The sequence below is a fragment of the Myxocyprinus asiaticus genome, chromosome 9 (assembly GCF_019703515.2).
Source record: "Myxocyprinus asiaticus isolate MX2 ecotype Aquarium Trade chromosome 9, UBuf_Myxa_2, whole genome shotgun sequence".
Lineage (NCBI taxonomy): Eukaryota > Metazoa > Chordata > Actinopteri > Cypriniformes > Catostomidae > Myxocyprinus > Myxocyprinus asiaticus.
This window is the reverse complement of record NC_059352.1, coordinates 41,947,531-41,959,460: the sequence shown is the minus strand read 5'-3', so window position 1 is coordinate 41,959,460 and position 11,930 is coordinate 41,947,531. Positions and strand designations below refer to the sequence as shown.

The following is an 11,930-nucleotide window of genomic DNA, read 5'->3' as shown; positions in this document are numbered from 1 at the left end:
AACACAAAGGAAGATTTTTTAGAATCTTCAATTTCAGCTCTGTAGGTCCACACAATGCACATTAGCAATTACTGTAATACAGAGATGATTTGAATGCTTAATGTTGATTACATTTAAAATACTTTTTAACATTTAAAAGTTTTTGTATGACAGTTTTTGTATTAGACCTAAAGTACAGTTCTGTATTATCTGCACTGATGCTGCTAATGACAGATTCACAGATGTACAAATGATACATAAAACAAAATGTCCAAGATGAAAAATTGTCAGCTTTATTATGAACAACATTCCAGAGTTTAACAAGTGAAATACCTGCTAGATTTATTTTTTAGGTTTATTTACACATATTTCTAAAATCTCGGAACGCTGACAACTGAGACTACTTTTCAAAAATCAACAACATCAATTTTATATCGACTAATTTGAGTGAACATCTGTCCTGCTATGATTCCGATGATAACTTATTACATACTACATTTGATGATGTCAAATGTAAAAACCAGAAGGTCGGGTTTAGAAGGCAGTGCAGACCACCAACGTTTTATTCAGCTTTCTTTTTTTGAGCCTGACAGGAGTAGAGGGAGCGTTTTCCTCTGCTGTGTATCTATTATGGCAATGTCAAAAATATTATGTACAAATTTAAAATGATACAGAATAATACATTTAAATCTATAGTTACAAGTACAGTTATGAGCATTGTGACGATTGTGATATTGCACAACTTGCCGTCACTGCGATTCTATTTGTTGGAAAAGTGTAGAATACTTTGTACAGAACACTGAACTAATTAAAAGAACTGAAGAAAATAATAGATGTGCCACACCTAACAGCTGTAAAAATAAGACACTTATGAAAAAATGTTTCCAAAAATAAAATCTCAGTAAAACAAAATATACACATTGTGCAAATGACTCGGCATAGACAGAGAGACGGGGAATTAAGGAGAGCCCCATTAACAGTCTGTTGCACGTAATTGAGCATGTTGATGAAAACCAGTGACATTAACATCCAAACAAATCCACACGTATTTTACTGACAAATTGACCTTTGTTGCCTCTCTATACAACACAATCTTTTTAAAATTATTAGCAATATAATATATTTTCTTGAACTTCCTTTTTTTCTATTCGTTTTTTTGCCCATATCGTCTATGGGAGGTGATGATGCACCATTTTTTGCAGCGTGCATCTTTAGTCCTTATCTGTATGACAGCAGGGGAAAGAGATGGGTTTTCCTGTTTTGACGACCAATGGCAGCTTAGCAGAAGGTTGAATGGCATGTCTTCAATGCCTGCCCAGTGTAGGCTTGTTCACTGTGGTGAAACTGAAGGGTGAATGTGTTTGGTTGAGTTCTGGCTGTAGTGGTTTTATTCCAAAGTGTTGAGAGGGCGTGGCTTTACCGGTTCGAGGACAGCACATGACCTGGTACCCAGCCTTCTGCAGCAGGTGATTGGCTGTTTGCTGGTCGATAAACCAGGCACATGTTCTGCTGATTGGATGCCAGGATCTGTACCTTCTCACCAACCACCACACAGATCTCGTCCTCCTTCACAGCATTGTAGTCCTGCGTGACGTGCACTGATGACAAGCCGTTACACTCCCCCTCATCCAGGTCCTAGAGGACAGAACAGACCCACACATTTTCATTAAAGGGATAGTACATCCAAAAATGAAAACTCTCTCATCATTTACTCACCCTCATGCCATCCCAGATGCATATGACTTTCTTTCTTCCACAGAACACAAATGAAGATTTTTAGAAGCTCTGTAGGTCCATACAATGCAAGTGAATAGTGACCAGTGAATTTGAATCTCCAAAAATCCCATAAGTAATCCATAAAACTCCAGTGATTAAATCCATATCTTCAGAAGTGACATGATAGGTGTTGGTGAGAAACAGATCAATATTTAATCATTTTTTACAATAAATCTCGAATTTCACTTTCACTTTTGCATTCTTTGTGCATATCACCACCTACTGGTTGGGGCTGGTCAAAGGTGGAGATTTATAGAAAAAAAAGGACCTAAATATTGATCTGTTTCTCTCCCACACCTATCATATCACTTCTGAAGATATGGATTTAACCACTGGAGTTTTATGGATTATTTTTATTCAACCTTTATGTGATTTTTGAAGAAATTCACTACTCACTTGCATTGTATGGACCTACAGATTTAAGATATTCTTCAAAAAATCTTTGTTTGTGTTCCGCAGAAGAAAGAAAGTCAAACACATCTGGGATGGCATGAGGGTGAGTAAATGATGAGATCATTTTTATTTTTGGGTGTACTATCCCTTTAAGAATAGAGATAAAGTGACATGAAAAGGAATGCACAACCCATTTTACTTAAGTAATTTGATGGAATTCAGAGTGAAATGGGAAAATCAATGAGAACAAAATGCAGGGTGTGACTTGATGTAACCATTCGGAATTGAATAGATTGTGAAAAGTGGGTGTTCCAAATGAGAATGTAGGTGGGTAGTTGGCAGGCAGGGGTTGAAAAGTATGAGAGATTTGCAACGTCAGTCGAATTCCTTTTGGAGGTTGTACAAGTTAATACATTTTGATTAAAGAACACTAGGGCTGTCAACTGAATATGCTAATTTAATACAATTAATTATATATATATATATATATATATATATATATATATATATATATATATATATATATATATATATAAACATTAAGAATAATTAACACATTTAATCTAGCTAACATTCCATATTTCAAATTAAAGAATTTTTGCTCCATCGGAGCAATTCAAGCTTGTATCATCTAATTTCCAAGATCGTTTCTGGGTGTCTGTGGTCATCCATCTACAGGACAACGTCTGGTGTTCACAAACAGATTGATTGAGCACAATAGAATGGATAGAGAATGCAAGGACCATGAAATTACTAACTACTATTGACTTGATGAATTGTGCACAACAAGACCAGGAAGGTGTATTAGAAATAGGGCCAATGTTTATTTCATGTTGACTTTAACATATGTCTAGGTGTGGACTGGCCATAGGGAGAACCGGTGGGAAACGGGGCCGAATTGACGGCGATAAGCTGAAATGAGCCACCGCGTTATACCGAACGGGCTGCGACTGGCTGAAGAGGGCTGCAAAATGGCGCCGCGATATGCCGAAGGGGGCCACGATATGCAGAAAAGTACAGCGACAACCCCCCTTTCAACAACTTTTGGCCCGATTTCTATTTAAAACACAGGGCCGATTTCTCTTCACAATACGCCCCTGCATAAGTCCATCTTCATATGGCTATACAGTGTTGAAAGGCTAATCAGGACAAAACTTCAAATGGACACAAGTCTGTTGCTCACTCACTCTGCCTGCGCCACTGTGCCAACCTTGACCTGGCACTGGCATGGGAAATAAATAGCTCAGCATGAAAGCTTAGCTTGGAGACATTTAAAAATAAAAAAGTAGCAAGCAGCTCTTCCAGTCTGGTATTCGTTGACAGTCTGATTTATTAGGGCCACAGAAAGCAGGGTGTGCCAGGGCCAAGATATAAGTTCACCAGAGAAAGAGAGAGAGAGAGAGAGAGACTGCAAGGAGAAGAAAGAGAAAACAATGACAGAACGTGAGGAAACAGAACAGAAGAAAGAGACACTGCAGAGAGAAGAAATAGGTATAGAACACAGTGAGTGCTGGGAAAACTAGGCCATTCCCCCCACTAAGGATAACTAGAGGCACCTCTCCTCCCTTAAAGACAATCAAAGTGGAACTTCACAGCCCCGCAACACGGGAGAAACTCAGTTCAGCAGGATACACATCCACAGACAGCATTGACTAGCATAGTGTGAACTAATTATGTTTAATTACATCTATCTGGCCTGAATGAGATGCTAATTAAAATGGTCTGGGCAACTGATTGATTTGAGATCCCATCATTTTAACTACAGAATGCTATTGAGATAACTGGATTTTTGCTTTTAGTCACACAGGTTTTTAGGGAGCTTTTACACTAGTTTGTTGGTGCAATAAAATCAAATTTGATGTCTAATTATTTATTTATTTGGTAAGTAGTCATGTAATAAGCCAGATAAACCCCATCAGGGTGATACAAGTCCTCTCCTTCATGTCAGGTTCTGTATAAGTGGGATGTGTATGTGACATCTGCATAATCAGTTGATTAGAGTGGATTAAATCTTGTTTGGCAAACATGCTCACCTCCTCTGTAGGCTTGTTGGGTTTGTGGGTGGGGCTTCCATTGGTGTTGGGTTTGAGGGGGGTGGAGGGGTGAGAAGACGAGGAATGGCTGTTATTGGACAACTGTCTGGTCAGAGAACCTCCACTTTCCCTCTTCTGGTACTCCTGTGGGTTCTGGAGAGCTGATCAGGAACATATTAGAAGAAGATTATTGAAGAATATCAAGAATTCTTTGAAAATAAAAATCCGAGAACAATTCAAAACAGCACAGATCTGTCTGTTTATCAGCCAACAGCTGACAATACCAACTCTACAATCCCTCCATCCATCTTACAAACTCATCCATCTATCTATCCATCCATCGATTCACATTACTTACAGAATCATCCATCCAGCCACACTTCTTACAAACTCATCCATCCATCTACATTACTTACACAATCATCCATCCATCCATCCATGTAATTTACAGAATCGTCATCCATCCATTCATATTACTTACATAATCATCCATCCACATAATTTATAGAATCCTCCATCCATCCATCATCCATATAACTTAAAGATTTAGCCATCTATCCATATTAGTTACAAAATCATCGATCCATCCATCCATATAACTTACAGAATCATCCATCCATCCATATTATTTACATAAACATCCATCCAAATAATTTATAGAATCATCCATCCATATAACTTACAGATCCATCCACCATCCATCCATCCATCCATCCATCCATTTAACTTACAGAATCATCCATCAATCCATATTAGTTACATAATCATCCATCCATCCATATTACTAACAGAACCATCCATCCATCCATCCATCCATAAACCATCCATCATCCAAATAATTTACAGATCCATCCATCCATCCATATAACTTACAGAATCATCCATCCATCCATTCATATTACTTATATAATCATCCATCCAAATAATTTATAGAATCATCCATCCATATAATTTACAGATCCATCCATCATCCATCCATCCATCCATCCATTTAACTTACAGAATCATCCATCAATCCATATTACTTACAAACTCATCCATCCATCTATCCATCCACCTATCCAAATAATTTACAGATCCATCCATCCATCCATCCACATTACTTACAAACTCATCTGTCCATCTGTCTATCTATCATCCATCCATTCACATTACTTCAGAATCATCCATCCATCCATACTTCTTAAAAACTCATCCATCCATCTACATTACTTACACAATCCATCCATCCACATAATTTATAGAATCATCCATCCATCCATCCATCCATCCATACACATAACTTAACAGAAAATAAAAATCAGAGAACAATTCAAAACAGCTCAGATCTGTCTGTTTATCAGCCAACAGCTGACAATACCAACTCTACAATCCCTCCATCCATATTGCAAACTCATCCATCTGTCTATCTATCCATCCATCCATTCACATTACTTTAAAAAATCATCCATCCATCCACACTGCTTACAAACTCATCCATCCATCTACATTACTTACACAATCATTCATCCATCCATCCATCCATCCATGTAACTAATAGATTCATCCATCTATCCATATTAGTTACATAACCATCCATCCATATTATTTACATAATCATCCATCCATCCATCATCCACATAACTTACAGAATCATCCATCCATCCATCCATATAACTTACAGAATCATCCATCCATCCATTCATATTACTTACATAATCATCCATCTATCCACATAATTTATAGAATCATCTATCCATCCATCCATCCATCATCCATATTGTAACTTACAGATATCCATCCATCCATCCATCCATCCATCATCCATATTGTAACTTACAGATACATCCATCCATCATCCATCCATCCACATAACTTACAGAATCATCCATCTATCCATATTAGTTACATAATCATCCATCCATACATCCATATAACTTACAGTATCATCCATCCATTCATATTACTTACATAATCATCCATCCATCCACATAATTTATAGAATCATCCCTCCATCCATATAACTTACAGAATCATCCATCCATCCATTCATATTACTTACATAATCATCCATCTATCCACATAATTTATAGAATCATCCATCCATCCATCCATCCATCCATCCATCCATCCATCATCCATATAACTTACAGATACATCCATCCATCATCCATCCAACCATCCATCCATCCATCCATCCATCCATCCATCCACATAACTTACAGAATCATCCATCTATCCATATTATTTATATAAACATCCATCCATACATCCATATAACTTACAGAATCATCCATCCATTCATATTACTTACATAATCATCCATCCATTCACATAATTTATAGAATCATCCATCCATCCATCCATCATCCACATAACTTACAGAATTATCCATCTATCCATATTAGTTACATAATCATCCATCCATCCATCCATCCATCCATATAATTTACAGAATCTTTCATCCATCCATTCATATTACTTACATAATCATCCATCCACATAATTTATAGAATCATCCTTCCATCCATCATCCACATAACTTACAGATCCATCCATCCATCATCCATCCATCCACATAACTTATAGAATCATCCATCTATCCATATTAGTTACATAATCATCCATCCACATAATTTATTGAATCATCCATCCATCCATCATCCACATAATTTTAAAGATCCATCCATCCATCATCCATCCACCCACATAACTTATAGAATCATCCATCTATCCATATTAGTTACATAATCATCCATCCAGCAATCCATATAACTTACAGAATCATTCATCCATCCATTCATATTACTTATATAATCATCCATCCACATAACTTACAGATCCATCCATCATCCATCCATCCATACATCCACATTACTTACAGAATTATCCATCCATCCATATTACTTACAAACTCTTCCATCCATCTATCCAATCATATCAACTTTTTATTTAAATTTTATCTATATAAATAAATTCATTAAAACTTTAATCAAATGAAAGTATAACGAATAATTTTCAATTTTCAAATTAAGTGCTTTTATTCAGAACTTCACAGCACAATCCAAAATACATTGAAGTAATAAATAATAATACATTCAGTGTAAATTCAGTGCTTCATAACAGAGCATCACAGATCCTATTGCTTAAATATAATACAATATTATTATTATTAGTTGTAGTAGTAAAGTAGTATAACAGTGAATGTTACATTTCTGTCATACTTTTTTCATTTAATTTGAGCTTTTATATTGGTGGAGCTTTTATTTTGAAGTGTTTCTGTGTTGTTATGACCAAGTAGCTCTGACCAGATCCCTTCTATATAGGGAGCCTACAAGCTTAGCCTAAAATAGCATAACGCTGCAGTCCCATAGACATGATATGGGCGGTACACTAGCGAGGAGACACGAGGCCGTTCTTTTTGAATGGATATCAATGGGGGAGATGCTTCATTACGAATAGACTGTTTTTGTGAGGAAACAGCTCATCATTTAATGAACTGACCACCTGTTCGCTAATCTTCAACATGTATTGCACTAAACAATCCTTTTGGAGTTAACTATGTTTGGAGTTTACTACGATAAAATTGCTGTTTTGTAAGAGAAGAAACTGACTATTTTGCGACAGGTAGGTGTCAGTTTACGGCTCTCCCCATTCATTTGTATGGTATCCGCAAACTGTGACTTACCATTTCACCATTACGCTCTCGCCTAAGGTAAAAACACTGAGGTTTTTTATCTCAGAATTCACCTTATGCACCAGAGAAAGTAGTGCGCAGCCATCTTGAAAATGTTGTCTCTGAACTTCCGTTCTAGTGGCTCTATATAGATATCTATGGTGTTGATGTCAAAGTGTAATTACCTAGCGAAGTGGATTTACAGGTTATAGAGTTGTCATAAGCTATCATGAGTATTTTAAAGTGTTCAGGGGATGTCGTAACAACTGGAAGCAGAGCGGAGAGATTTTTAAACAAGAGTACTTCATTCATAAATACACAAGATCCTACCTTCAAGCTGTGGATGTACTGATATGCCTCTGTGCTTATGAAACTCCAAGAGACAACACAAAGCCATTAAAAATATCTTGAACGACACCTCTGACCATCTTCTCATGTCATTCACCCATCGCGTTATAGTTAAGGTAAGCAGATTTTTCACGCACACACACACACACACACACACACACACACACACACACACACACACACACACATGTTGGTGCAGCTATCATTATGAGGACTCTCCATAGACATAATGATCTTTATACTGTACAAACTATAGATTCTATCCCCTAACCCTACCCCTAAACCTAACCCTCACAAAAAAAAATTCTGCATTTTTACATTTTCAATAAAACATCATTTAGTATGTTTTTTTAAGCGATTTGAATTATGGGGACACTAGAAATATCCTCATAAACCACATTATAGCATAATACCCTTGTAATTACCAGTTTGTAACCTAAAAATAAGTCCTCGTAAACCACTTAAACCCGCCCACACACACACACACACACGTGAAAGTGTTTGTTTTATTTTATATTCCGTTTACAACTATTTTAATCACATTTAAGCCTCTAAAAATTGTAGGGCGACAAATTAATTTTAAAAAGTGCAATTGTAATTTTCTTTAATGTTGAACTTGCATGTGTAATAATACGAGCTGTCACTGTTGGACATTTCATATCAACTACACATTTTAACACAAATTATTAACAAGCTGAAACCTAAAAATTAAGGAGAATTGCACGTATAACAATTAAACGTGTATTATGAAAAACATGCAGTGTCATAGCTGTCCAGATGTGATCTGCCAGGTCCAATTTACCTCTGCAGGTGTCAGAAAATACGAACATTTAGAGTGACAGAAAAAACACCTCACGAGAATTTTCACGTAGTAAAGGGGTGCTGTAGACTCACACCATCAACTCTTGATGAAAAATACTTTCTGGGCTCCCACAAGTAATCCATTTTGATCGACTCTTCTTAGTAGCTTCAATACAAACAGGAAGTTAGATGACAAAATTCGGAAGAGCGGAGCATGGAAAAGGGTGGGCTGAATAAGGTGAATAGAAGCTCTCTGCTCTGAAGTTATGACGAGCTTCCCACTTTGGAAATGCCAGTCGTGCCAACGAAGAAGAAGAAGCCACTGAAGAAGCCGGTCGCTACATGACTCAAAGTGATTATTAAACCACAAAGGCTGCTATTTAATTAAATAAGTATGTACTCTGTTTGTGCTTTGTGCTACAAAGTGAATTTGTGGTCTGTTCGCTGTCATCTGCTTCAAACAGAGTGCTCAATGCTCATGACAGTGTTCCCTGTATGAGCCAAAGAGGATTAAAAGGTACATGCGGTGCAGCTGGCGTTGGCACAAAACTGTCTCCATACATTCACAAGTGCTCACATTTGCAGCGCGCCGCTCATGCAAACTATATCTTTCTATAATTAAATCACACCTTTTGCAGTAAAATAATCTCACTAGGACATAACATGATTTTAATTTGTGCGCTGAATGTTTATGTAATGACATTCGTATGTCAGATGGTATCGGTTTGTGGTATCGGAGCATTTTTACGAGTACAAGTACAGTACATGAGCGGACCCAATACTGATACCAGTATCGGGACATCCCTATAATTTACAGATCCATCCATCAATCCATCCATCCATCCACTATCATGCCACCCATCCATTTTTTTGTTCATAAATCACTGAACATTAACCCTTTTTGGAGTTTCTCACCCGTGAGGAAGTTCATCTGCATGTCCAGTAGTCCTCTGATACTTTGCACCCACACTTTCTTGATATCGATGTTAGCGGCCTGTAGCGTTAACCGTTCAGATGAGCCACGACATAACAACACAAACTTACAGGTGTCACTGTCCACATGTTCCTCCATGCTCAGGTAGCTCACCTGCAAAGGTAAACACATTATAAACACTACACCTTTACTATGCATAACATAAAAAAGACTTCTTTTACTGCTGCGGAACAACCACACTGTATGTGTACCTTGATGCTCTTTTTAAACTGGTACCCTGGTGTTGATGATCCTTTTCGCAGCAGCTCACTGAAGATGACGATCTGTTCGAAGAGGAAGACTCTGCGCTCTTTACTGCGTGATAGAACGCCAGAGTCCTGCTCTGTCACGAAGAATGTGTCCTGCTGCAACAACTTTCCCTGAGCTACCAGCTTCCCCTACACAGAGAAACATAATAGAGAGTTATGAATCTTGTGTTAACACTCTGTTGTGCAATGCTGATGCAATGTGATAATCCTTGCACTGATACATACATTATGTGATTGTGTTTGTGCCTACACATAACCTGGTATTTCTCCCTCATGTAGAACTGTATGAGGTGAATTTACTAAACGGTTGCCCCATTGTTGTGTGGATTCTGGCACAGAAATCCTACATCTTTTCCACTAACCACCCAGAATCTAGTTAAATTTCCTTTATATGTAAATTACGCAAATTATATATTGTGTCTTATTCACAGAACACTATTTGCCTGGCACATAGATGCTAATGTGTATTTTCTATTGATAAAGGCAGCAGTCACTCATCAAATGATCAAATAATCAGACATATATTCAGATGCGTGCTGTAGTCAAGCACAGTTTCTACAAAGAGCCAATTCATCTAATTCCTTTCTGTCATCTTTTACTGTTGCTGAAGTCAAGCTCCAAAGTTGTTAGTCTAGACAGTGTAAACAGCATCAAGAACAGTGTTAGCTTAATAATAGAACTTTTTTCTTAAGCTGCTTTGAAATCTCTTAATTGTCAGTGTAATTTTACAGCTACTACTGCTGGCAGTAAACCTTGCAACTACAATTTGATTAGCAAAATTGTTATGATAAATGGTAAGTAAATGACTTACTTTGCAACTACATTATTAATATAATAATTACAATGCAATACAAATTATTTGAGGTTTAGTTACTCTTATGTTCAACTTTTTCATAAGGTGTCTCTGTTATTGTTTTTGAAACAATGTCAGCAAAAGGTATATATCTATTTTTACCTCATAGCCCTGCAATCGCCCCAGATTCATCATGTCGTTACATTGTTTGGGCACCAGGAACATCAGATCAACTGCTTTCTGCAGAAGTCAAGTCACAGACTAGCAGTGTCAATACATGACTGGACATTAAGGATAGAATATATTATAAATATTGAATTGATTCAAATTTCTACAGAACTGCTTTAGGCCACGTACCTCTAGCTCTTTACAGTCCAATCCTGCTTTAGAGCTGTATTTCAAAAAGTCCTTGAAGATCCAATGCAAAAAAAAAAAAAAAAAAAAAAAGGAAAAGAGAGCATATTAAAATAGGATAATAATCTGACCGTATTGTATTGATAAAACAAATAATAAGAGTGCTAATACCCTACAAAACATTTGATGTCCAGGGCATTTTTTTTTTTACCTTTGGGAGCATATTTATTTAGACTATTTAAAATATAAACTGTGTCTCATTTGTTAATGTCAAATACGTTAATTAAATCAATTCATTAATACAAATTCTCAAGACAGAGAATTTATTACCTCTTTCTCAAAGAATTAAATCAACATCAGCTCATATTTATGCCATAATACTGTAGGTATAACTAAGACTAAAATAGAATATTCAGAACTACAGTATAGATGTTACAAACAGAAACAGAAAAAATATTTTTGCCCCCACATTTAGAATTTCGGGGTCATTTAAAAAAAAAAAAATGTGTGCCATTTTTGCACCGAGTCACCTATACTTCTGACCCTGATGCGTTGT

General features: G+C 36.7%; 1 protein-coding gene across 1 annotated transcript in view; it reads right to left on the bottom strand.

Moving 5' to 3' along the window:
• Positions 1-249: 249 nt before the first annotated feature.
• LOC127446262 (kalirin-like) overlaps positions 250-11,930 on the bottom strand; it is a 158,422-nt gene continuing 146,741 nt past the window's right edge. Inside the window, exons 43-48 of the mRNA XM_051707027.1 lie at positions 11,378-11,428; positions 11,183-11,260; positions 10,171-10,356; positions 9,901-10,072; positions 4,182-4,342; positions 250-1,614 (exon numbers count right to left, since the gene is read on the bottom strand). Of these exons, the coding sequence (XP_051562987.1) occupies positions 1,396-1,614; positions 4,182-4,342; positions 9,901-10,072; positions 10,171-10,356; positions 11,183-11,260; positions 11,378-11,428 (867 nt within the window). The 3' untranslated portion in view covers positions 250-1,395. The remainder of the gene's footprint in view (positions 1,615-4,181; positions 4,343-9,900; positions 10,073-10,170; positions 10,357-11,182; positions 11,261-11,377; positions 11,429-11,930) is intronic.